Source organism: Podarcis pityusensis (genome assembly GCF_964106645.2).
Source record: "Podarcis pityusensis genome assembly, chromosome: 8".
In the NCBI taxonomy this organism is placed as follows: Eukaryota; Metazoa; Chordata; class Lepidosauria; order Squamata; family Lacertidae; genus Podarcis; species Podarcis pityusensis.
The window spans coordinates 78,104,274-78,131,195 of record NC_138033.1 but is presented as its reverse complement, the minus strand read 5'-3'; the positions used below and the strand labels follow the sequence as shown (position 1 = coordinate 78,131,195).

Genomic DNA, 26,922 nt, shown 5'->3' with positions numbered 1-26,922 from the left:
TTGTGGGGCATAGGAATTCGTTCATTTCCTCACTCCAAAATATAGTCCGGCCCCCCACAAGGTCTGAGGGACAGTGGACCGGCCCCCTGCTGACCCCTGGTCTAAAATGAATTAAAATCAGGACACCCTCTCAGCTCTAAGGTCCCCTGGACTTTTAACTGTGCCCTCAAGGAGGGAGGCAGAATTCAAATTTTTCCAAGGAAAAGTCTAGCAACTGGTGTCTTTGTTGTAGACTCTGCCCCCATCTCTTCCCAGAAGACTTTATTATATTCCCTCCTCTGTTCACACTTCTTAGCCTTTCTGCTGGTGTGTGTTTGCACATAATGTGGAGCGGGGGATTTATCCGCAATACATCAGGGAATCCCCGGCGGGGTTATCAAATTGCAATGGGATCACGGTGCTGCTTCAAACCCCACCGTTTGTTTTGGCTCTCGGAAAGGTTCTCCGTAAATTAGCCAAAGTCTGTGCAGTGAGAGGTGGAGAAATAACGCCAGCCTGCATCTGACAGGTGCAGTCCCAGAAAGGCCAGGAAATTTCCCTCCCTCGACTTGGGGGACTTTGGTCAGCTCCATCTGATCAAGCAACTTGCCGTGAATCCCAAATATTCACTTTGACATTCCTCCCCTTCCCACACAGTGCAATGGAGACCCACATGACCTAAAGGCCATCCTCTTCTGCAGTGATTGATTGATTTTCGCTCTATAAGACACACCAGACCATAAGACGCACCTAGTTTTTGGAGGAGGAAAACAAGAAAAAAAATATTCTGAATCTCAGAAGCCAGAACAACAAGAGGGATCACTGTGCAGCGAAAGCAGCGATCCCTCTTGCTGTTCTGGCTTCTGGGATAGCTGCGCAGCCTGCATTCGCTCCATAAGACGCACACACATTTCCCCTTACTTTTTAGGAGGGAAAAAGTGAGTCTTATAGAGCAAAAAATATGGTAGTTTTCCATTTCTGGGCTTAATGGTCTTACTGCAGGCCACGGTGGAAAGAGTTCCCCACATGTAGGTATAGCTGTGATACTTGCATTGCGGGGGTTGGGCTAGATGGGGGTCCCTTTCGACTCTACAATTCTATGGTTTTATAATTGCTCATGTTCCAAAGCACACATTTAACACTTCGCTTCTCTTACTGCCCCCCAACCCAGCCGGGACAGCGATTCACAACTTCCCGATACTCTTATTTGCTGCAAATAAAAGCCACTTTGTACAGAAACGAGCACATGGGACTTTTCCAATGTTTGCCCTATCCAGGGTAGATCCCTTGAATTGAATTGCCAATGTACTATGGTATTTTAATATTTTGTTGGAAGCTGCCCAGAGTGGCTGGGGAAGCCCAGCCGGATTATAAATAATAAATTATTATTATTATTATTATTATTATTATTATTATTATTATTATTCTCTGAGTGAAGCTTCATTGGCTACAACCCTAACTGAAAACAACAAACCACTTTGAGGCTCATTTTGTAAACTGCCTTGAGGTGTTCTTGATGATGATGGTGATGATGTTGATGATGGTGGTGCTGGTGATAATAATAATAATAATAATAATAATAATAATAATAATAATAATTTTATTGTTTATACCCTGCCCATCTGGCTGGATTTCCCCAGCCACCCTGGGTGGCTTCCAGCAAAACATGAAAAATAATAAAAGGTCAGACATTAAAAACTTCCCTGAACAGGGCTGCTTTCAGATGTTTTCTAAAAGTTCTGTAATTCTTTATGTCCCTGACATCTGGTGGGAGGGCGTTCCACAGGGAGGGTGCCACTACCAAGAAGGCCCTCTGCCTTATGCTCAGGCAGTATATGAATCGTGAAATAAACTAATATAAAACTAGCATCTGTAGCTGGCAGCCTCCTCCTCCTCCTCCTCTCTTCTACATGAGAAGAATAATAGAATTGCAGAGTAGGAAGGGACCATGAGGGTCATCTAGTCCAACCCTCTGAAATGCAGGAATCTTTGGGCTCGAACCCATGACCCGACCCTGAGAACGAAAGAAAGTTGTGACAGTTGTGGATTGCAGGGGGTTGGGCTGGATGACCCTTGGGGTACCTCTCCAATTTTGTGATTCTATGACTAGCTTCAACCCTGGATGTCTTTGTTGACCCAGGCTGATGCCATGCTTGGTCTAGGATGCGATTTTTCTGGTCACTTGCCAATGTTGGCAGCTATTCTAGAATCTTCTGAAGTGTTCTCCTAAGCCCCTCAACAATGTCTTGACACTTCTTGTTGAGGGCTCACTGGAGATGCCACCCCTGGGGGCTGCCCCCTTGGTGTTGCCCCAAGACAGGGCCTTTTCAGTAGTGGCTCCCTTGGTTGTGGAATGCCCTCCCTAGTGAAGGACACCCGTCCCCATCATTTATTAAATTCCAAGAAGAATGCAAAAACATTCCTGTTTCTGCAGGGGTTTGGCGGATCAAGAAGACCATTTCTGGCTACCCTGTGATCATTCGATGGAAGGATATTTCTAAGCGTCAATGCTTTTAAAATCGATTTTAGAACGTTTTGACTATGTTTTCTGTTTGCCACCCTTGGCTTGTTGGAGAGGAAGGGAGGGATATATATTTAGTGAACGAATAAAGACAATATCCCTTACCTGGACTCTTGCCTCAGTGAGCTTGGTCCTCTGAGCGAGCTCCTCTCGGGTGTAGATGTCTGGGTAATGGGTCCTTTCAAAGGCTTTCTCCAGCTCCTCCAGTTGCTCCGCTGTGAAAGTGGTCCGGCTGCGACGTTGCTTGCGCTTGAGAGGCAGGTCAGGCTCCGACTCGACATCAGATCCTTCATCCAGCCGGTTGCCTGGCGAGGGACGAAAACGAGAGATGGAGGTGGATGAAAACACAGGCCAAGCTGGACCAAAAATTAAGAAGCGAGAGTGGAAACATGGTGGGAACATGACCAACCCTTCTGTAAGACAAGGTGTAGAAGGTGCCTCGGGTGGCATGTCCTGGTGTGTGGCAACATACAAACAGAATAAGAGCCTTCAGCTGGATCAGGCCAACGGCCCATCTAGTCCAGCATCCTGTTCTCACAGTGGCCAACCAAATGACCCAATGGGAAGTCCACAAGCAGGATTCAAGCACAACAGCAGTTTCCCCAACAGCAGTTTCCAGCACCTTGTATACAAAAGCATTCTTGCCTCTGAGCACTACTAGCTATAATGGCTAGTAAGAATTGATAGTCTTCTCCTTGAATTTGTCCAATCCTCTTTGAAAGCCATCCAAGCTCTTGGCCATCACTGCCTCCTGCAGCAGTGAGTTCCATAGTTCGAAGAATGACTTTCTTTTATCTGTCCCTAATCAACCCTCCCAGTTCCCCCTGAATGGCCAAAGTTAGGGTTGCATCCAACCAAGTTGTACTCTGAGTAGAGCCATTGAAATTAATGGATCTACGTCCGTCGTGTCCAGTTGGTCTACTCTGATCTAAAATAGCACTGGATACAACCCTGATTCTGCACTCTGCAGCTGTGGCGGAGGACCAAGTCCCATCACCAATGTTGAAATAAGGGCGTGAGGAACCAGTGGCCACATGACTGAGGTGTATCGTATTAGGTGGGGAATGTGGGTTGTGTGGGTTTCTTCTCCCTCTCTCCTACCACTAGAACTTGTGGACATCCAGTGGAGCTGAATGATAGAAGATTCAAGGCAGACCAAAGGATGGACCTCTTCACACAGCACATATTTAAACTATGGAACTCAGTTCTGCAGGAAGCAGTGATGGTCACCAAGCTAAAGGTAAAGGTAAAGGGACCCCTGACCATTAGGTCCAGTCGTGACCAACTCTGGGGTTGCGGCACTCATCTTGCTTTATTGGCCGAGGGAGCCGGCGTACAGCTTCCGGGTCATGTGGCCAGCATGACTAAGCCACTTCTGGCGAACCAGAGCAGTGCACGGAAACGCTGTTTACCTTCCTGCTGGAGCAGTACCTATTTATCTACTTGTACCTTGACGTGCTTTCGAACTGCTAGGTGGGCAGGAGCAGGGACTGAGCAACGGGAGCTCACCCCGTTGCAGGGATTTGAACCGCCGACCTTCTGATTGACAAGCCCTAGGCTCTGTGGTTTAACCCACAGCATCACCCGCGTCCCTGGTCACCAAGCTAGATGGCTTTAAAGAGGATTGGACAAGGGGGAGAAGGCTGCCAATGGCTACTAGCCATGGAGGCTATGTCCTGTCCCCCCACCTCACTTTCAGAGGCAGTTATGCCTCGGCGTACCTGTTAGAGAATCACAGGAAGGAAGAGAGCTCTTGTGCTCAGGGTCTTGCTTTTGGATTTCCCATAATGGACATCTGGTTGGCCACTGTGAGAACAGGATTCTGGAACGGCTCAGAGTGTCTTGCTGTTAACCAGAAGGTTGGTGGTCCAAGCCCACCAAGAGCAGGACTTTTGCATTGCGGGGGGTGGGGGGGCGGGTTGGACTAGATGATCCTTGAGGGTCCCTTCCAGCTATGATTCTATGACATGACTAGACAGGCCATTGGCCTGAGCCAACCCAGCTTCCTGCAGGGCCTCCTTTCCTCTGCTCCCTGCGCACTAATTACACACACATTTTTTAAAAACTACCATTTCATAGCCGAACACACAAAAAGAGGAGAGATTTTCTTCCATCCTCCCCTCCCTCCGCTGGACTTCCAACACCTCCCCCCTCCAGCACTCCTGGGAGGCCCTTAAAGTTAAATTAATCAACAGGATTAGGTAGAAATTGGTCACACCAAGACCCTCCAGGCTCTGATGGAACTCTTGAGGCGCACCAAGGACCTGCTGTCTTGTCTCCAAGCACCCTGGTGCCGTCTGGAAGGATTCGCCGTCCAGCCCAGACATGGAGGCGCATTTATTAACCTGGAGATCGGATTGCCAGTTGATTCGGAGGTGGGGGGGGGAAGGGGTTAGTGGCAGGCAGAGAGTGTGGGTTAGGCACATCTTAAGATAATGTGGCTCTCCCCCCCCCCACACTCTCCCTTTCTTCTGCTTTCCCCCTCATGGTCCCATCTGGACTGCCTTAATCCCTGCACCCCTAAAGGTCTCCTCGATAGCCCACCAAATCTTTCGTGCTGTGGAACGGCAGACCTAACCAGGAAGGGATGCTCGCCAACTCTGAAGATGCAAGCCTTGCCGGTTTGTTTATTTTGCACCAGGCTGAATTCCCTACCCCAGCTTGGTTGCATGCATGCCATGGGCAAATTCTGCACGTATCCTCCCCTCCGAAGAATCCCGGAAACTGTGGTTTGCTAAGGGTGCAGGGATTTGTAGCTTGGTGAGGGGTAAACTTCAGTTCCCGGGATTATTATTTTTTAAAATTTTAATTTTGGCAAGGGATGTGTGCTTTAATTTGACGGCGTGTACAGAGCTATGCTTTTGAATTATGGTGCTGGAGGAGGCTCTTGAGAGTCCCATGGACTGCAAGAAGATTAAACCTCTCCATTCTTCAGGAAATCAGCCCTGAGTGCTCACTGGAAGGACAGATCCTGAAGCTGAGGCTCCGATACTTTGGCCACCTCATGAGAAGAGAAGACTCCCTGGAAAAGACCCTGATGTTCAGAAAGATGGAGGGCACAAGGAGAAGGGGACGACAGAGGACGAGATGGTTGGACAGTGTTCTTGAAGCTACCAGCATGAGTTTGACCAAACTGTGGCAGGCAGTGGAAGACAGGAGTGCCTGGCGTGCTCTGGTCCATGGGCTCACAAAGAGTTGGACACGACTAAATGACTAAACAACAACAACACACAGCTCAAAACAACACAGCATGATGGATAACTCGCTCCTATCCGCGTCTGCTCAGAAGCAAGCCCCGCGGAGCTCAGTTTGGCTTTCTCCAGAGTAGACACACATATAGCATTGGGCTGAGAATTTCAGAAATCGTGATGGCAAGCTTCTTCTCAGAGGTGCACTATTCTGGCATCAAGTGGGGATAGAACAGCAATAGCGGCACAAAATTTGATGGCTTAAATCAGGGATAGCTGAAATCCTGCTTCCTGGTTTCCCATAAGCCACAGGTTGGCCAGTGTTGTAAGAAGCTGCTAGACCAGATGGGCCACTGGATTGCTATGAGGCAAGTTGCCATGTCTCTTTTTAAATCTGCCCTTTATTCAGAGCCATGAAGACCAGAATCTTACTTTATTTTTAGGGGGAAAGCCATAGCTCAGTGGCAGAGCACCTGCTACTCACACAGATGGTCCCAAGCTCAATCCCTGATATATCTAGGGAGGACTGTGGTTGTCAGATCTGAAACCCTGGAGTCAGCCTAGACACTACTGAGCTAAATGGATCAAGAGTTCCATGTCTCTATGAAGACTAGATCCTTGCATTATTTTTAGGGGAAGGTCCATAGCTCAGTGGTGGAGCAACCACTTTGCCTGCAGAAGGTCCCAAATTCATTCCTTGGCATGTCCAGGGAGGGCTTGGAGATCCCGCTGCCTGAAACCCTGGAAAGCCATTGCTGCCAGTCAGTGTAGGCAATACTGAGCTCTATGGCCCAATGGGTCTGGCTCAGTATAAGGCAGCTCCCCATGTTGCAACGATTGCTTTCTATCCTTGCTCACCAGCTGGACCAGATCAGAACTTTTCTCGAAGAGAGTAAATAAAGCCATCTTGCTTTGCTGGTTAAAAAAATTAATTAGTGGGCACCCCTGGCTTACCTCCCCCCCTTCTTCCAGGGAGGTGGCACAACTGTCTAGTGGTTCTCACCCCCTTTGACTGCCATTCTACTCAGACTGAGATGACAGGACACAGAAACGGCCAAATCCATCAAAACGCAAATGAGACCTTAAACCGGAGGAAAGAAGGTGGCAGAGCAACTAGGATGATCGAAAATAATAATTATTTTTGAAATGCAGTAAAAAAAATCACAAAACACAACCTAGCTGTGCTTCTCATCCCCAGATACTGTTTCTCTCCAAGACTGTCTGGACAGATCACTGAACCCCAAATGAAAAAGAGGAGAGCAATTGTAAGAATTTACAGACTTCGGCTTTTGCAGAAAAAATGCACACCATCTGTGAGTTCCTAGGGTGCTGGACAATCCAGAATGCTTTTGTGTCACCTGGTGGGATTTTATTTCCTGCCCTTCAGACTTAGATGCTTAACATTCACCTTTCGCGCCAGCCCGGAAAACAGGGATGCATTGATATATAACAATGAGGGATGTTTTCTAAATAACGGGGGGAGGGGGGAATTGTTTGCTTTGTAAATGGTATGATGTAATGCCCTGCTACCGCCCTTTTGGGTTGTTAGTAATGTTAATAAAAAGCTGTCACATGGAAGATGGAGCAAGCTTGTTTTCTGCTTTTCCGGAGGGCAGGACTTGAATGGCTTCAAACAAGAAAGGGGATTCCAAGTGACCATTAGGAAGAACTTCCTGACATTAATGGAGGTGGCGGACTCTCTTTCATTGGGTGTTTCTAAGCAGAGGTTGGGTGGCCGTCTGTCATGGATACTTTAGTTGAGATTCTTGCATTGCAGGGGGTTGGACTAGATGACCCCTGGGGTCCCTTCCAACTCTGCAATTGTATGAAAGCTTTGCAACAGGGCAGGGGGGAGGGCGAGAGCGATGTGGGTGAAAGAAGATTTCTGCAGAATAAAAATGCACCCCTTCTCTCCTGTACTCATACTCATCAGCCAAAATCATGTTTTTAACTCTCAAGACTAGGGCCGAGAGCTATTCCTAGGGTGGAAACACCGTTGCATTGTCCTCCCCGGCCCTACAAATCCAAAGAGAACCAGTCGCCTACGCCTGCTACTCATCTTGGCTTCCCTTTTCTCCATCTGTCGCTCCTTGCAGCAACACGCACCCTCCAAAAAAACACAAACAAACCGCCCTCCTTCATCCAATTTTGATTACAGTTTAACATAGTTTAAGGTTTGGCGGCGTGAAGCCGCACACAGAAAAACCAATCGCGTAATCGTTGATATGCGTTTTAATCTAGTAATGCAGCCCGGGCGGAATGAGAGGGCTCACGTCGGCGAGGTGGTCCGGGAATTCCAAACAGACAGGGCGGCTGGCCTCGGAAAATGGAAAGAAAAAAAAAGTCATTTACAGCTCAGCTGGGGACCGGTGTGCTCAGCAACGCATTAAAGCATCGGGGGCCTTTTTCCAGAGATATGAGGCTGCTTCTTCTCCTCCTCCCAGGCACTGAACTGGTCAGCTGTAACAGAGTGGCATTGGAAGGCAATGCCCGTGATGGAGTTGGGAGAACTTGGAAATTTGACTAAACAGAGGGACAGTTCTCCGTGAAGAGAGCAGGGCGAGGAGATGTGGGTTTGTATGTGGAATGGGGACAAACCTAGACAGCATCCTAAAAAGCAGAGACATCACCTTGCCAACAAAGGCAAAGTATAGTTAAAGCTATGGTTTTCCCAGTAGTGTTGTATGGAAGTGAGAGCTGGACCATAAAGAAGGCTGATCGCCGAAGAATTGATGCTTTTGAATTATGGTGCTGGAGGAGACTCTTGAGAGTCCCATGGACTGCAAGAAGATCAAACCTATCCATTCTGAAGGAAATCAGCCCTGAGTGCTCACTGAAAGGACAGATCGTGAAGCTGAGGCTCCGATACTTTGGCCACCTCATGAGAAGAGAAGACTCCCTGGAAAAGCCCCTGATGTTGGGAAAGATGGAGGGCCCAAGGAGAAGGGGACAACAGAGGACGAGATGGTTGGACAGTGTTCTCGAAGCTACCAGCATGAGTTTGACCAAACTGCGGGAGGCAGTGAAAGACAGGAGTGCCTGGCGTTCTCTGGTCCATGGGGTCACGAAGAATCAGACACGACTAAATGACTAAACAATATGTGGAATGGGCTATAGGGTAGGTAGCTTTGAAAGGGATTAGATATCAAGGATCAGGCTCTCTCAGATCATTGGGAGAGTGTGGAACCTGCCTGATTTTGCTGGCAGTAGGCTGTTGAAAGCCAATTTCTTGGGCTGGCTGGTAAGGACCTAAGAAAAGCCCTGCTGGATCTTGCCAGCAGCCCACATCCAGAATGGTGCTGGACAACAACTCCCATCAGCTCCATCAGCCTGTATGGATAATAGTCAAGGAGGATGAAAGTCTTAGTCTAGCTTTGTCCTTGGACTAGGTGGACCATGGATGTGATACAGTGGGGTTGCTTTCAAGTTCCTCTCTGCTGTTATAGGAATTAAACCTCCAGGTACATAGGCAGTCTGCCACTGAATCTCAGAAACATGGGGGAGGGCTGCCATGTTCAATCCTGGAAGCAGCTGCTTCGATCTTGGAATAGATGGACATGGGAACACTAGAATCATAGCGTTGGAAGGGGACCCTGAAGATCATCTTGTCCAACCCCCTGCAATGCAGAAATATGCAGCTCTCCTATACAGGAATCAAATCGGCAACCTTGGCATTATCATCAGCACCACGCTGTGAGCAACTGAGCTATCTGACTGGTCCTGCTGCTGCATCCGGCCATTTGCCCATCTAGTCTGGCATCCTGCCCTCACAGTAGCCAACCAGTTGGCCCGGTGGAAAGCCATTCCACGGCAACTCTCCTCTCCTGTAGTTTCCAGCAACTGGTATTCATTCAGAGGCATACTACCTCCAACAATAGGGATGTGGGTGGCGCTGTGGTCTAAACCACAGAGCCTAGGACTTGCCAATCAGAAGGTTGGCAGTTCGAATCCCTGTGACGGAGTGAGCTCCCGTTGCTCGGTCTCTGCTCCTGCCAACCTAGGAGTTCGAAAGCACGTAAAAGTGCAAGTAGATAAATAGGTACCGCTCTGGCGGGAAGGTAAACGGCATTTCCGTGCGCTGCTCTAGTTCCTCAGAAGCGGCTTAGTCATGCTGGCCACATGACCCGGAAGCTGTACAATGGCTCCCTCGGCCAATAAAGCGAGATGAGCGCCGCAACCCCAGAGTCGGCCATGACTGGACCTAATGGTCAGGGGTCCCTTTACCTTTACCTCCAACAATGGAGGCAGAACATAGCCGTCAGGGTTGCCCAGCTTTCGTCTGATCCATGGGTAGGGAGCTTCAGTCCCAGGGGGTGAAATATACTGCTCCAGACCCCTCTCTCTGGGCTTGGGACACTCTCGAGGTCACAACCCTCAACAACCATGGTTCATACCTTGAGCATATTGGCAGGGATGGAACCTGTCCTTGAACTCTTGCTTATCTGGATGGGGGTTTGTGAGAGGGTGTAGAAACTAGCCTGCTGTACAAAGGTAAAAAATGACATTTGTTGCACCGCCCATTTTTGCCCACGGCCCCGCCCACATGGCCCTCAGAAGGTTGCACAGAAGGGGATGAGGCCCTCGGGATGAGAAAGGCCCACCCCCATGCCTTCTCTGATCCAGTGGGACTCTCCTTACTTTCTTCTCTAAAATAGACCTCATTCATCAAAACTGGTAATGTTGTGGATTGCCAACCTCTAGGGGCAAGAAATCGGTGCAGGAAGAAGAGATAACTTCTACCTGACTTAAATACCTGCGGTATCTACCTTTTCAACCTTCTGAGTTTAGGAAGAAGATGAATAAGGATTAGTCTGGGATTCTGGGAAGCTCATAAGCATGAAGATTGAAGACCACCTACTGTTCCTTTCTCCTAGCAAGTAGGATTCAAAGGAAAGCTGCCTCAAAGGCATAGGTTCCCATCAATCATGGCTGTGAACATAAAGAAACTCATTTCTGCAAGCACTGTCCATCCAGCTTGGCATTCTGTTCTTCCAGATGCTTACAGGAAGCCAACAAGTGGAACCTAAAGCTGGGGAGGAGAGCCTGTGGCCGTCCGAATGTTGCTGGACTCTCATCATCATCACCTATTGACCAAGGTGGTTGGGGTGCATGGGAGCTGAAGTCCAACACCACCCAAAGGGTTACTGTTTTCCCCATCCGCTAACTAGATTGTCACTGACCTTTACTTCCCTAGCTCACTCCATCACAACTCTGTTTTCTTTTAATGCAGGGCTGGGTGGAAACGGGTAGCTTTCCTTATATTGCTAGACTCCAGCTATCATCATCCCTGACTATCGGCTATCCTGCTGGGGCAGATGGGAGCTGGAGGTGGAGAGTTATAGGTTCACCATCTCTGAACTAGACCATCACTTGCCTTCGCTTTCCCTCCTTAACTCCACTAAAACTCTGCCCCTTGTGAATGCTGGGGTAGGGAAAACCTGTAGCCTTCTTTACTACTTTTCCAACTACCATCATCCCTGGACTAGATAAGGGTCCATGTCCTTATGATGTAGTGATGGCCACCAGCTTGGATTAAACAAATTAATGGAGGGTAGGGTTGCCAATGGTTATGTTCTACCCCCACTATCAGAGGCAGTAAATGTCTCTCATTGCCAGTTGTTGAGAATGAACTTGACTCCCTGGTCCGTGGGGCCTTCCCAGTGAGTCAACCATGAATGAAAAAAGATTCAGATCAGCCCATTACTCTCACTCTCTCCCTCACAAATTATAATCTTCCCTCGTCTTTCCTGTGAGTTGGCCCCATTCTCTTACACATAAGAAGAGTCTGCTGGATCAGGCCAATAGCCCATCTAATCCAGCATCCTGTTCTCACATTGGCCAACCAGAAGCCCACAGCCAGGATAACAAGGTGGACATGAGTCAACAGTGTGATGCAGTACCAAACAAGTGAATGCTATTCTAGGCTGCATCAACAGAATTATTGGGTCCTGATCAAGGGAAGTCATAGTACCACTCTATTCTGCCTTGGTCAGACCACATCTGGAGTCCTCTGTCCGGTTCTAGGCTGGGGAGGATATTAAGAAGCTGGAAGGTGTGCAGAGGAGGGCAACCAAGATGATGAAGAGTGTGGAAACCAAGCCTGATGAAGAACGGTTGAGGGAGTTGGGGATGTTTAGCCTGGGGGAGAGGAGACCGAGAGGAGATACGATAGCCACCTGCAAATATCTCAAGGGCTGTCCCCTGGAAAATGGAGGAAGCTTGTTTCCTCCTTCATGAATTTTTCTGATCATCTTTTAAAGCCATCTAGGTTGATGGTCATCTGTCTCTCCTGTAGCAGTGAGCTTAACTATGCACTGTGCGCAGAAGGTCTTCATCTGCCTGTATCTTCCAGCAGCAACTCACTCCCCATTCTCTGGCCTCCTGGTGGGACAACCTGTTCGCCAACATCCAAGATTCAGAGGACCACAAGGAACCAATCAGAAAGAGGGCATGTGAGAAGCAGGGCGCCCTCCCATCGCCTCCCATCAGCCAACAGCGAGGCATTGGGATGCCGTCAAGAATGGTTATAAGAAATCATGCTGCCTTAAAAAAAATAAAAAACCAAGTTATGCCTGGGATTGAACCCCTCTCAGACTTGTCTCCTCCTTCCACACTGGAGAAGAAAGTGAAGGGAGAGCAGGAGAAGATAATGGAAGTGACAGAAAGAAGAATTGGGGAAAGGAATGAAAAGAGAGATATTATTGCATCGCCGGGCTCTTTATCAGCCCTGTCATCTGTTGGGGACTGAGATCTCCCTCCTCCTCATTGTCTCACCTTGGACAAAAAATAACAAAAAACAGGGGGCATTCCTCCCCCCACTCTTTCTCTCTCTCCTTGGTGCAGATCTCTTTAGAGCTGCCTGGACGGGCACCTTAGGGGGCCATTAGTTGCTGAATGTGTGGCTGACAGGCCAAAGTGATATCAATAAACTGGGGCACGTCAACCTCCCCGGCGCAGCTTCGCAGAGAAGGTAACGGCTTGAATATTAAAACCCGCCGCCTGGAAAAGAGATTCTGGATGGGGGGGTGGGAGGGGGAAGGAGAGAAAGGGTGGCAGGGAAGAAGAAAGAGAAGAAGGAGAAGGAGAAGGGGTCCTCAGCAACAAAGGGTCAAGGAGATTGTTATCATCTCAAAAAAAAAAGGGGGGGGAGGGAAGCGAAGATGCAAAGCTAACTCCTCCTACCAACTTTAAGGGAAGACCTAGGATCAGAGAAGCAGCGGTGCTTTGTAAACCTTTTCGGGTGCATAGATTTGGGGTGCGGTGTTAAGACTACTGTGTTTGAGTTGGAGCAGAAGGAAGTTCAATGGCAGAATTAATAGCTCAAGAATAGAGGTTTGGGGGTGTAGAATGGGCTCTGCTTTGCCTCTATGTTCAGAGGCAGGAATGCTTTTGAATACCAGTTGCTGGGGAGAAGGTTCTTGTGATCAGTTCCTGTTTGCAAGCTTCCCATATAGTTGGCTACTGTAAGAAAAGGATGTTGTAGGTGGGCCTTGTCTTAAGTTCTTCTGTCAATTTGTTCAAGGCAAAGGGATGAGGATAAATCACCCCAGACCCTCCAAGTGTCCCTATTTTCCAGAAAAAGAATCCTGAATTTACAGAAGCTGTTCCGGTTTGTGATTTGATCCCAGAATGTCCTGCTTTTCCTTAAAGGTATAGGGACCCCTGACCATTAGCTCCAGTCGTGACTGACTCTGGGGTTGCGGTGCTCATCTCGCTTTACTGGCCAAGGGAGCTGGCGTACAGCTTCCGGGTAATAATAATAATAATAATAATAATAATAATAATAATAATAATTTATTATTTATACCCTGCCCATCTGGCTGAGTTTCCCCAGTCACTCTGGGCGGCTTCCAATCTAGTGTTAAAAACAATACAGCATTCATGTGGCCAGCTTGACTAAGCCACTTCTGGCGAACCAGAGTAGCGCACGGAAACGCCATTTACCTTCCCACCGGAGTGGTACTTATTCATCTACTTGCACTTTGATGTGCTTTCGAACTGCCAGGTTGGCAGGAGCTGGGACTGAGCAACGGGAGCTCCCCCCGTCGCGGGAATTCGAACCGCCAACCTTCTGATCGGCAAGTCCTAGGCTCTGTGGTTTAACTCACAGCGCCACCCGATTTTCCTTAGGACATCCCTATTCTCATCGGAGAAATGTTGGAGGGTATGGAGTTAGGCGACCCTGCAGCCAAGGAGATAAGTAGCGACATAGGCTTTAGAAGACATCTGAAGGCAGCCCTCTACAGGGAAGTTTTAAATTGTTAAATGTTTTATTAGGTTTTATATATGTTGGGAGTTGCTCATAGTGGCTGGAGCAACCCAATCAGATGGGTGGGGTTTAATAATAACATTATTATTATTAATATGGACATCCCTATTTTCATGAGGGGAATATTGGAGAGTATGTCATCTACTGGGTCCATCTGGATGAGTTCGTGAGAGCAGATGTGAGATGGTGGATGGATCCAGGAATTCAGACAAAACTGGTACCTCCCCCCTGCTGCCCATCTCTCATTCCATGCTCCTCCACAGTAAGTTGTCCAGACTCTAAGAGTTTGCCATCTTTTGTGAAGTCTTTAGGAGTTAGAAGGCATAGCCTAAAAGCTTAATAAAGTACATGTTCCACCGTGCATTCCCACAGTCTCATAGCAGCTCCACAGTCTTCAGCCTGTTGTGTAGTTAAATCAGACTCTTCCATTGTGCAGTTAAATCAGACTCTTCCATTATGCAAAGAGGAGAATTTCCTCATGGCATTGACTGTGCTAAGATTTCAAAAACTCCCAGAATGAGAAGACTCTAAATTAGGGGAATTTGTTACCCCCCCAATGGAGGAAGTCATGAGCTTCATGTTGCTTCAGCAGAAGCAGCTTAGACTGGGAGATCACTTAGGAAACGGGGGTTCCTTCCAACCAGTGCCACTGCCGAGAAGGCCCTCTGCCTAGTTCTCTGCAACTTCACTTCTCACAGTGAGGGAACCACCAGAAGGCCCTTGGAGATGCCCCAGTGGGAAGCCTGAAAGCAGGACCCAAAGCAGTTTTGGACCTACATTTTTGGGGCCCCTAAGTTTGAACTGATATGGGGGGGGGGGCGCCTTCACAACCAGCAATGAGCTCTGGGTAAACACTGTCACCTTTTTCCACGACGGATCACCACAAATTTTCCACGTGCTTGCGTTTGTGCTTAAGTACTTTCATGTGCTTAAGTACTTTCATGAACTCCCTGTTATTGCTTGAGGGTCTTGACCTCTGTGAACAAGCAGGAGGGGATTCAGAACAGCCAACTTACTGCAACTCTCTACTTTTGCAACATCTCTGCTACTGGCCCTCAAACTTTAGGACTGTTGCAATATATACAACAACAAAAGAATCAAATTGAGTCGTGTGACTCAAATTGGGTCTACTAGACCCATAATTTTTAAGCAATGTAGACCAAAGTCAGCTCTGGGGCCCCTCTGGGATTAGGAGTCCTGAAGCTTAAACTTCATTAGTTTCTTAGTAGATCCGCCCCTGACCCAAAGTGCTCTCCCTTCCTGCTGTTTCCAGCAACTGGTATTCAGAAGCATTGGTGCTGTTGATAGCCTTGTTCTCCATGAGTTTGCTCACTCCTCTTTTAAAGCCATCCAGTTTGGTGGCCATCACTGCTTCCCATGGGAGTAAACCCCATAGTTTAATGATGTGCTGTGTGAAGAAGTGGTTCCTTTTATCTGACCTGAATCTTCCAACATTCCACTCCATTGGAAGTGAGGAGGATAAGAACATCGGAAGAAGTTGCTGGATCAGGGAACCAGGCATTACAGGGAACCAGGCAGAGGGCCTTCTTGGTAGTGGCACCTGCCCTGTGGAACGCCCTCTCACCAGATGTCAAAGAGAACAACAACTACCAGAATTTTAGACGACAACTGAAGGCAGCCCTGTTTAGGGAAGCTTTTAATGTTTGATGCATTACTGTATTTTAATATTGTGCTGGAAGCCGCCCAGAGTGGCTGGGGAAACCCAGCCAGATGGGCGGGGTAGATGGTATTTTTTGCACCATAACACTCACTTTTTTCCTCCTAGAAAGTAAGGGGAAATGTCTGTGCGTGTTATGGAGGGAATGCCTTCGGGTGGCATGCCTACGGATTTTCCTTCTCTAAAAACTATGTGCGTGTTATGGTCGGGTGTGTGTTATAGAGCGAAAAATACGGTAAAGAATAAATTATTATTATTATATTATTATCATCATCATCAGGCCAGTGGCCTATCTAGTCCAGCATCCTGTTCTCACAGTGGCCAAGCAGATTCCCAATGGGAAGACCAAGGAGCTGAGCACAAGAGCCTTCTCCCCGCCTGCATTTTCCAGAAACTAGTATTCAGAAACATTACTGTTTCTGATCATGAATGCAGAGCATCACAGCAAGTAGCCATCAACAGCCTTCCCCTCCAGTCCCGCTTTAATGGGACTACTCTGTGTAGGTCAAACCCTGAACACAACCACCTAGGGAAGAGGAGAACACTCCCTTGGTGTTCTCTCTAAGCCTTTGGGCTCTCCCTGAAATGAGCTCAACAACCACAGCAGTTCATATTATACTATTATTTTTATTGGATTCATTCCCCGGCACCCCGCACACCCGCCCCGTATCCTGCTACTACAATCCTGCTACCATCTTTAACCTTTGCTGGCTGACGTCTCCTTGTAAGTTTGCTGTGCCTCTGCCAGGACAGCAAACAGAAGCTGGCTGGCAAGTGATGTGTTTATACTGGAAGAGAGACGATAGTCGTAGGGGAGGAGGGAGAGGAGGAAAGTGGAGCTCGGAAGCAAAGGGGTCAAAATGCAGAAGTGAGATGTGCCTACGGAGAACTGTTTCAGAGAGGACAAAGGGTGTGCAAGGGGAATGGCTGTAGCTTAGTGGAACAGCCTCTGTCTCACAGGTTCAATCCCTAATGGCATCTTCAGTCTGGGCTGGGAATCCTGGAGATCTGCCATAGTCACTGTAGACAACACTGAGCAAGATGGACCAATGTCCTGTCTCAGTCATGAGGACTAGAATGCTTAGTGAGGGGCCACAATTCAGTGGCAGAGCACTTGCTTGGCTTGCAGAAGGTCCCAGGTCCAGACCCTACCATCTCCAGGTAGGGCTGGGGAAGACCTCTGCCTGAAACCCTGGAGAGCTGCTGCCAGCCAGTGTGGACAATACAGAGCTAGGCGGACCAATGGTCTGATTAAGTATAAGGAAACTTCCTATCTCAATCAGTCTTTCAATTCAGAACCATGGGAACTAGAATCTTGAATTTTAGGGGGAGATCCTTAGCTCTGGGGTAGATTGTCTGCCCTGCATGCATCTCCAAGTAGGTCTGAGAATGTCTGCTGCCTGAAACCCTAGACAGCTGCTGCTTTTCAGTGCAGACAATACAGAGCTAGGTGGAGCAACTGTCCTTAGTATGAGACGCCTTCCTAATTTACCATTTATTCAGAGGATGAGGAGTTGATTGGGGCTGTTGGGCTCTGCAATCCCAAAGATCTGGGCTACACAGCCAGTTCTATCTCACTACAGACTTTCTGGTGCTCAGACGTAACAGAAGAAACTTCCTTCTACAGAGTAAGACCACTGGTTCACGTAGCTTAGTATTGGCAACACAAACTGGCCGTGATGTCTTCCACTCCTGATAACCCTATATTCCCACATACTTAGGGGCTAAAAACCTGCACAGCCATTTTTGAGTTTTTTCTTTTCTTTTTAAACATTGCTTGCTCCCAATTAGGAATGGCTGACTGTGTCAATTTCAGTTTCTCTCTGTTTTTCATTCTTCCAAGCTTAAACCCAGTACCCCACAATTCCACATCAGATTGCATTTTTTTAAGCTCATGAAAATTCATCGGCACTTTAAGTGTGGATTTCTCCTAATATACATGCTTTTTTGCAAAGCCATTTCCCCTAGCCTATTGCATCTTCGAGTGTCATTTTCACTATAATTTGCATTTATTTATTTTTGCACACATTACTAGGCCAGTGAACCACATTAAAAAAAATTAAGAGACCTGCAAATCTCAAAGGACAGCTATGTTTCGGTCTGGGTGAAGTTTCGGGGAAGGCAAATTCAGGAGGTTCTGATTAAATACAAACTGAATCGAAATTTCTCACATAAATCCCTTCTTTATGCAGCGCTTAACTATGGAACGTGCTCCCACTGGAGCCAGTGATGGCCATCAACTTGGACGGAGGAGAGGTCTATTGATGGCTACACTAGTCAACATGGCTATGCGTTGCCTCTATGGTTGGAGGCAAGAATGCTTTTACACACCCGCTGCTGGGAACAACAGGAGGGGAGAGTTTGGTCTTGTGCTCGAATCCTGCTTGTGGCTTTCCCACGATGGGCATCTGGTTGGCCACTGTGAGAACAGGATGCTGGACTAGATGGGCCATTGGCCTGATCCAGCAGGACTCTCCTTATCTGCTTACCCCCAAGTAGAGGAACATTAGTGGTGGTCCGATTTGTCATCGTGGCCCCTTTCTAACTATTCAGGGGCTGAGAACAAACCTTGCTTAGTGGGCAAAGGAAGCATCTACAGTGGTACCTCGGGTTACATACGCTTCAGGTTACATACACTTCAGGTTACAGACTCTGCTAACCCAGAAATAGTACCTCGGGTTAAGAACTTTGCTTCAGGATGAGAACAGAACTCGTGCTCTGGTGGCGCAGCGGCAGCAGCAGGAGGCCCCATTAGCTAAAGTGGTGCTTCAGGTTAAGAACGGACCTCCGGAACAAATTAAGTACTTAACCCGAGGTACCACGGTATCGAGAAAAACTAAAGAGGTTTAACATACCGCAGACCCACTGAAATAAATGAACCAAAGTTAGTCATTGCATTCAACTTAATGGGGTCTACACTGAGTAGGTCTAGCACTGGATGCAACCTACATATAACTGCCCTGAGACCTGCGGGTATAGGGCAGCACAGTGTTACCTCGGGTTACAGACGCTTCAGGTTACAGACTCACCCAGAAATAGTACCTTGGGTTAAGAACTTCAGGATGAGAACAGAAATTGTGCAGTGGTGGGGCGGCAGCAGCAGGAGGCCCCATTAGCTAAAGTGGTGCTTCAGGTTAAGAATGGTTTCAGGTTAAGAACAGACCTCCGGAAGGAATTACGTACTTAACCCGTGGTACCACTGTATTGCAGCCTAACTGCAGTTTCAGGCAGAATTGAGAGTGATGCAAAAGAATGGCAGACAGATCCGCAACTCTGTGATTTCACTTATTCCTGGAGTTGCAGAGAATGGCTTGGCCCATATGCCTCTTCCTTCCCCGCCCGTCCTTGCCCCCAATGTCCAGTTGAGTCCCTCTGTACAAAAGCAGCCCCCCGTCACCACAGACTGTCTTTTCATGCCTGCAGTGTCTTCTCTCTCTCTCTCTCAACGCTCGCCAACCTCCACCCCAATCAATCTCCAGCACAACCCCACCCCCAAGCTCCCCCCTTTCTCCCACCCCCCCCAGCTGGCGACGGACGCTGCCGTTCCCAGAGCAGAAAGGGAGCCTCACCCTGGAAGGTGGGGAGGGGGGGAACGCGGACAAATTTCTGATTTGTAACACTCTGGGAATGGGTTTATGGCCATTGTTTGAGTGCAAATTTATAAATAAAGCAAAACCAAGATTCCAGGGCGAGGCCGATGAAAAGCAGAAAACGAGAAATTTTATGCCCGTAAGTAGCGTGGGCTAATGACGATTTTTGAAGCAGCCGAGCGTGGTTAGTAAACTCGGCTAAATGATTGCCGTGGAACCGGCCAGGAGACTTTATTTCTTAATTAGTGCTACATATTAAGTCGTGCTGACACATTCGTGCGGTGAGCTTTCGTGCCGCGCTCAAACTTTGCCAAACAGAAGAGGAGGGTGAGGAAAGGAGAGGGCCTGAGAGGACTGGGGGTTTGCAGGAGAGTGGTGGATTAAGAAGGGACTTCCTCAGGGAGGACGACCCAGGAGAGTCGTCCAATATCAGATCAGAGGCCCAGATAGCAACAAACAGCCTTCTGCGGAGCTAAAACAATAGACCATCTTGTTCAATACTGCTTATGCCAGGGGTAGCCAGTGCATTGCGCTCTGGGTGTCGTTAGACTCGAACTCCCAGCAATCCCAGCTCATTGTCAGGGATGAAGGGATATGGAGTCCAGCAACATCTGTCAGGCCACAGGTTCTGCAGTCCTGCATTAAAGGAAGATGGGGTTTGTGACTGAGGTAGCTTGGGGCAGTAAAGGAAAGTGACGGTCAGAGTTGCACTTTGTTTTGGATTGCAAGCTGATATGGAAGATTGGAAGGAAAGAGAAAATGAAATGGGTTGATTCCTTATCTCTACTGCCCATCTTTAAATGGGGCAGTAGGGTTAGAAGCAAATTAGTTTTCTGCTGCCCTGGAAGGAAGGACCTGGATTCAAATTACGAGAAAGGAGATTCTGGCTAAACCTTAGGAAGAACTTTCTGATGGGGAAAGCTGCTTGACCGTGGAATGGACTCCTATGGAAGGAGATGGACTCTCCTTCCTTGCAGGCTTTTAAAACAGAGGTTAGGTGGTCATTTGCAGGGGATTCTTCAGCTGTGATTCCTGCGTTGCAGGGGGTTGGACTGCCAAGATGACCCTTTGTGTCCTTTCCAACTTTGCAGTTCTATTATTTTATCATCACAGTTTTCCATTCCCGTTTTACCAGTCTGGCCGAACTATTTCATTCAACACCTTTAGAACCACGCTGTGAAAATTGCAATTACCGTATTTTTTGCTCTATAAGACTCACTTTTTCCCTCCCAAAAAGCTTTCGCTGCGCAGTGATCCCTCTTGCTGTTCCGGCTTCTGAGATTCAGAATATTTTTTTTCTTGTTTTCCTCCTCCAAAAACTAGGTGCGTCTTATGGTCTGGTGCATCTTATAGAGCGAAAAATACCATATCTGTACATTTGCCGAGTGGGTTGGCTGATCTCCCGAAAATAAATATATATATATATACAAACTACCGGTGGGTGTCTGAAAATAGAAGCAGTGTATATAGTTAAACTGTGGAGCTTGCGCCTACAGAAGACATTGGTGTCCACCAACCCAGATAGATTTTAAAGCAGATTACACTTATACAGGGAGGAGAGGGCTACCGAAAGCTACTAGCCTTTATGACTGTGTTCTACTTCCGCAGTCAAGGCAACAATGCTTCTGAATATCAGTTGCTGCAGGGGAAAAGCAGGAGGGGAAATTGCTCTTGTGTTCAGGATCTGCTTGAGGGTTTCCAATAATGGGCATCTAGTTGGCCATCGTGAGAACAGGGTGAAGGACTAGATGGACCACTGGCCTGATCCAGCCATAGAGATACTATTTCCAAACTGGGAGACTAAGAGAGGGAAAAGAATGGCCTGCTTAATTTTTTATTTTTTATTAAAAACCCTTCTATTCCTTTCAGCTCCCCTTTGCTTAAAGAACAAAACTGCTTGGTTACAAGAGTTCTGGACCTGCTCCAAAATTTCCGAAGGTAGGGAACAAGCAGATCCTCAGAACCTTCGTTTGCTCCATCAGGTTCACGTTACAGGGAGGGTAGAAAATTATAAACAACTGGCTGACATTTCCATATCTAAAGGGTTCGGAGGGGGGCCCCCACCCCCTAGATTATCCCCACCACCACCACATTTAAAAGGTACATCAGCTTAAGTGGAGCCTGATGGGAAAAAGAGAGGGCCAGGTGGCTTAAGCAATAAAGAGGAGATCCTTTAAAAAAGGAAGAAAGCTCAGCTCTCTCTCCTTGCCCACCCCCCCCCCCCAGCCTCCATTCTACTCCCTATTAAGTAAGCTCCAGACTAAAGTTTTTTGGTCTCAGCAAAGCCCTCAGGGCAATAAACATGCCTAGTACTTTCTGTAGGGTTAGGATCAGTCCTGACTCACATTTTGCCTGGCTTGACGTAGGGCCCTCCCCGTTCTGCCTTGCAAACTAGCCTTGGTTCATTTGGAATTATAGGCTTCCCAGGGCGGGTCACACACTAAATTCGACAATATACAGTGGTACCTCGGGTTACATACACTTCAGGTTACATACGCTTCAGGTTACAGACTCCGCTAACCCAGAAATAGTACCTCGGGTTAAGAACGTTGCTTCAGGATGAGAACAGAAATCGTGCTCCGGCGGCACGGCGGCAGCAAGAGGCCCCATTAGCTAAAGTGGTGCTTCAGGTTAAGAACAGTTTCACAGTTTCAGGTTAAGAACGCACCTCCGGAACAAATTAAGTACTTAACCCGAGGTACCACTGTAATTTTAAACAAGCAAAAATGTCAACTTAGAATTGAAGAGTTTGAAGGGATCACAGGAGTCATCTACAATGAGGGGTCACATCTGAAGACTCCCTGGCAGATGGACATCCAGTCTTTGTTTAAAAACTGACAACAGGGAGGGTCCATCACCTTTCAATGTAACCTGCTCTGCTCGGAGATTGCTGTCAGGTCTACTTTCCTAGCAACCCCGCTAGACAGATGAAGAGAAACTAAATGGTTAAAGGAAGGGACACCTGAGTGTTCCCAAAGATGGCATGTGCCACCTGACTTTGGCTGCTTAGCTATGCTAGCTTCATGGACCACGCAGGTGCAGTCAATAAATTAACTCAGAATAAATCTTGCACGGCACAAATTTGGCAACTCCGCAGAGTGCTGCACTCAGGAATTACGAACAAGCCACATTCCTGCTATAGACTAAGCAGTCATGTGATTCCACAACTCATTATGATTCTGTGGTCTATATTCCCTATGCCTGTACCCAAGGTTTTGCTCAGAATAGACTCATCAAAATTAATAAATGTAAGCGTAGTATCTGGGATAGGATTAACATTGGATGCAACTATTTGAAGCAAATCTGGCATGAAGACATCCATCAATATCCCATGCTGCCTATGGGCCTCTGGAGTGTTACCCCAGCTCTGGAGATCACGCCTAATATTTCCTTCTGATTTTTCCTCGCAATTGCATTGCACCAGGGGTTTTGTAGTCCCATGCCTGCAGAAACTGTAGTCTTCTTCCCACATGGTTCAGTAGAGCCATTGACATGAACGGACCTAAGTTAGCCATTTCTGCTAATTTCAGCGAGTCTCCTCTGAGTGGGACTAACACTGGCCACTGCCCGTTGTATTGTTGGAGGAGCATTTTAGGAATTTTGTATTGCACACACTGCTTGTTCTGCCCACTGAATGGGTGATCCCATCTTGTGGCAGAAAGCTTGATCAGATGGCCTTCCACAATTTTGTTTCTTCCTGATTAAGTGCTCTGTGGTTTTTGAATCCCTTGATTGCTGTAGTCCCAGGGAAGCAGCCTTCATTCCATTCAGAATCTTCTCTTTGCTTGCCCTGGCAGTTATCTCTCCTCTTTTTCTTGACTCCTGCTAAATGTGGTTGAAACAAACCTTTGACGAAGAGGACAAGAATGGTGGTGGCAGCCTGAGCATCAGCAAGGTGCTCCAGCTGATACATAAACTGAACATCAACCTACTCTGGCAGAAGGTCAAGCAGATGTTCAAGGTAAGGGACGCCATTCACGACTGCATCTCTACAATGCGGCAGCTAGACTGGTGACTGGGAGCAGCTGCCGAGACCATATAACACTGGTCTTGAAAGATCTACACTGGCTCCCAGTACGTTTTCAAGCACAATTCAAAGTGTTGGTGCTGACCTTGAAAGCCCTAAACAGCCTCAGCCCAGTATACCTGAAGGAGCATCTCCACCCCCATCATTCTGCCTGGACACTGAGGTCCAGCACCGAGGGCCTTCTGGTGGTTCCCTCACTGCGAGAAGCCAAGTTACAGGGAACCAGGCAGAGGGCCTTCTCAGTGGTGGCGCCCTCCCTGTGGAACGCCCTCCCATCAGATGTCAAAGAGATAAACAACTACCAGACTTTTAGAAGACATCTGAAGGCAGCCCTAGTTAGGGAAGCTTTTAATGTTTATTGTGTTTTAATATTCTTGGAAGCCATCCAGAGTGGCTGGGGAAACCCATCCAGATGGGCGGGGTATAAGTCATTATTATTATTATTATTATGATTATTATTAATTACAAGGCATCTCTACAAAGGGGGGAGCATCTTTTCTGTATGCAGAAGGTCCCAGGTTCCATCCCCAGCAGCATCTCCAGGTAGGGCACGAAAAACTCCCCTCCTGAAACACTGGAGAGCTGCTGCCAGTCAGTGTAGGCAGCACTGAGCTAGACAGACCAACCGCCTGACTTGGTTATATGACCAGCTGCCTACCTTTCTGTATTTCACAATGCAGGGATGTATCTAAGAGTCACCGAAGCAAGTGGAAAAGGAAAAAGCCAAAGAAACTCTGTTGCATCCAAAAAGCAACACAATTCAAAAGCCTCTATTGTTCGGCAAAAGTCTCCCAAACTTTTCATTTGGTTGACTGATTTAGCCTGTAGCTTTTTGCAGCAGTCTGAAAAAAAACACGCACACAAAAACAACCCTCCCCTCCTCATCAAAGCCAAGATGGGTTATATTTAACCTGAAAAGCTTCAAAAAACACTGCACGACATGAAAAAAAAAAGTTATGAAGCAAAGTCTGCCCCCACTTTGAGATGGGGATTTGCTTTGATTTCAGCTGCGAAGGCTGAGAGAGAAGCTGCCCCCCCCCCCCCGTTTCGTCATAATGTCCCCAGCTGAGTTTCAAAGTTGGAACTAGAAACACAAAGATATAAATAGCTCCAGAAACCAAGTATCGAAAATGCCACTTAACTTTTCCCCTGAGGATCTTTTGCTGGCCTCCCCACCCCTGCCGCCCCGCCATTCAGTGAGTTTAGGGTACAAAGACCCCCTTCTCGGCTAAGAGAGAGGAGGCCTCAAAAGCCCTTTGTCTTTGCAGTTAATTAATTGAGGTAATATTGGGTTGATCTCTGCCTTGAAGTCAGGAGGACCCAGCTGTGGGGTGCCTCCGGTCTGAAGAAAGGGGAGAAATGTATTCCAGGCCAGAATGTATTATATGGTTTAAAAAATGAGACTTTGGGGTTGTTAGGGTGGCAAAAATCAATGTATGAGGTTGTTGTTGTATTTAATAAAAAAAACACCTTTAAGGACCAAAACGTTTTCAAATGATAGGATTGCTAGGGTCATTCTTATCATTCTAGAATTGTAGAGTTGCAAGGGACCCAGAGGATCATCTAGTCCTGCGGTTCTCAACCTGTGGGTCCCCAGATGTTGTTGGACTACAACTCCCATCATCCCTGAGCTTTGGCCTTGCTGGCCAGGGGTGTTGGGAGTTGTAGTTCAACAACATCTGGGGACCCACAGGTTGAGAAAGGCTGATCTAGTCAAAGGTTCCCAAACTTGGGTCTCTAGCTGTCTTTGGACCACAACTCCCACCATCCCTAGCTTGCAGGACCAGTGGCCATGGATGATGGGAACTGTAGTCGAAAAACAGCTGGAGACCCACGTTTGGGAAATGCCGATCTAATCCAACCACCCTGCAATGCAGGAATATGCAGCTGTCCCATCTGGGGATTGAACTTGTGACCTTGGTGTTATCAGCACCATGCTCTAACACCAAGGGAGCTATGCTGTTGAGTGTTAGCGTTATCTAAGAACATGATAAGAGCGTGCTAGGCCAACAGCCCACCTACTCCAGCATCTTATTTTTCCAGCAGCCAACCAGATGCCCCAATATGAAGCCCACAAGGAAGACCCGAGTGTCAAAGGAACCCTCTCCTTTCTGCCGTTTACAGCAAGTGGTATTTGTTAGCGGAAGATCGCAGAGGCTATTGCTGCCTTTGTGAGAGCAAGTCCCATAGTTTAACTAGGTGCTGTGCAAAGGGCTTTCTTTTCTCTGTCCTGATTCTTCCAACATTCAGCTTCTCTGGACATCCCTGAATTCTATTGTTATGAGAGAAGGAGAGAAAAAACAACCACCTCTATCTGCTTTCCCCATGCCATACATCATTTTATTCACTGCCAACAAAGGTCCGTATAGTTAAAGCTATGGTTTTCCCAGTAGTGATGTATGGAAGTGACAGCTGGACCATAAAGAAGGCTGATCGCCGAAGAATTGATGCTTTAGAATTATGGTGCTGGAGGAGACTCATGAGAGTCCCATGGACTGCAAGAAGATCAAACCTATCCATTCTGAAGGAAATCAGCCCTGAGTGCTCAATGGAAGGACAGATCCTGAAGCTGAGGCTCCAATAATTTGGCCACCTCATGAGAAGAGAAGACTCCCTGGAAAAGACCCTGATGTTGGGAAAGATGGAGGGCATAAGGAGAAGGGGACAACAGAGGACGAGATGGTTGGACAGTGTTCTCTAAGCTACTAACATGAGTTTGACCAAACTGCAGGAGGCAGTGGAAGACAGGAGTGCCTGGCGTGCTCTGGTCCATGGGGTCACGAAGAGTTGGACACGACTAAACGACTAAACAACAACAACAAATCATGTCACCCTCTTCCTCACCCTTTCCCTCAAACTAAAACATTCCAAATGCTGCAACCTTTCCTCATGGTTGCTTCACCCCCTTGATCTCTTTGCTTGCCTCCCCCCCCCAAAAAAAACTGTTCCAACTCTACAATATCCTATCTGAGGTGAGGCGGACAGAGCAGCGTGTTTTTATTATTTACAGATTCGTCAGAGTCGCCTACCGCCCTTCATCCAGGGATCGCAGGGCGGTTCCCAACATAAGCAGGCAAAACGAGAACACAAAGACAGAATAAAACAAGGACCAAAACAAACCAAGAACCCTCTCCCACAAACACATTTAAAAGGCCCTAGAGCAGGCATAGGCAAACTCCAGCCCTCCAGATGTTTGGGACTACAATTCCCATCATCCCTAGCTAACAGGACCAGTGGTCAGGGATGATGGGAATTGTAGTCCCAAACATCTGGAGGGCCACAGTTTGCCTATGCCTGCCCTAGAGCGTTAATCAGCCAAATGCTTAGTTACTGTATAGAGAAACATTTTCACTTGGATCCTAAAGGTGTGTAATGAAAGTGCCAGGCCAGCCTTCCTAGAGAAAACATCCCACAACCAGGGTGCCATTGCAGAATCATAGAATTGTAGAGTTGGAAGGGACCCCAAGAGTCATTTAGTCTAACCCCCTGCAATGCAGGTCCACTGAAGCCACCTGAGCCTTAGAAAAACCCCGAGCTACATACCCACTTCTTCAGAGGGAGTGCAATACCAGCATCTTATTGACAATGTACGCTGTGTGTCGTCAGAATCTTGCTGATCCCAAACTCTGGATAACCCCACTCTGCATTTTCATGTAGATCAGCCTTTCTC

The 26,922-nt window shown here is 47.6% G+C and overlaps 1 protein-coding gene and 1 long non-coding RNA gene across 3 annotated transcripts in view; one reads left to right on the top strand and one right to left on the bottom strand.

Annotated features, from left to right (window-relative positions):
• The window catches only part of LOC308483777 (paired box protein Pax-7-like), a 169,194-nt gene extending 166,022 nt beyond the window's left edge, over window positions 1-3,172 (bottom strand). For both annotated transcript variants that reach the window (XR_013989773.1, XM_081017999.1), the window contains exon 1: window positions 2,606-3,172. Coding sequence is in view for 1 of the 2 variants with exons in the window: in XM_081017999.1 (XP_080874125.1) it covers window positions 2,606-2,950 (345 nt within the window). In the remaining variant the exon portion in view is untranslated. The remainder of the gene's footprint in view (window positions 1-2,605) is intronic.
• Window positions 1-26,922, top strand: part of LOC308483815 — a 191,322-nt gene that overhangs the window by 111,588 nt on the left and 52,812 nt on the right. The window lies entirely within an intron of this gene.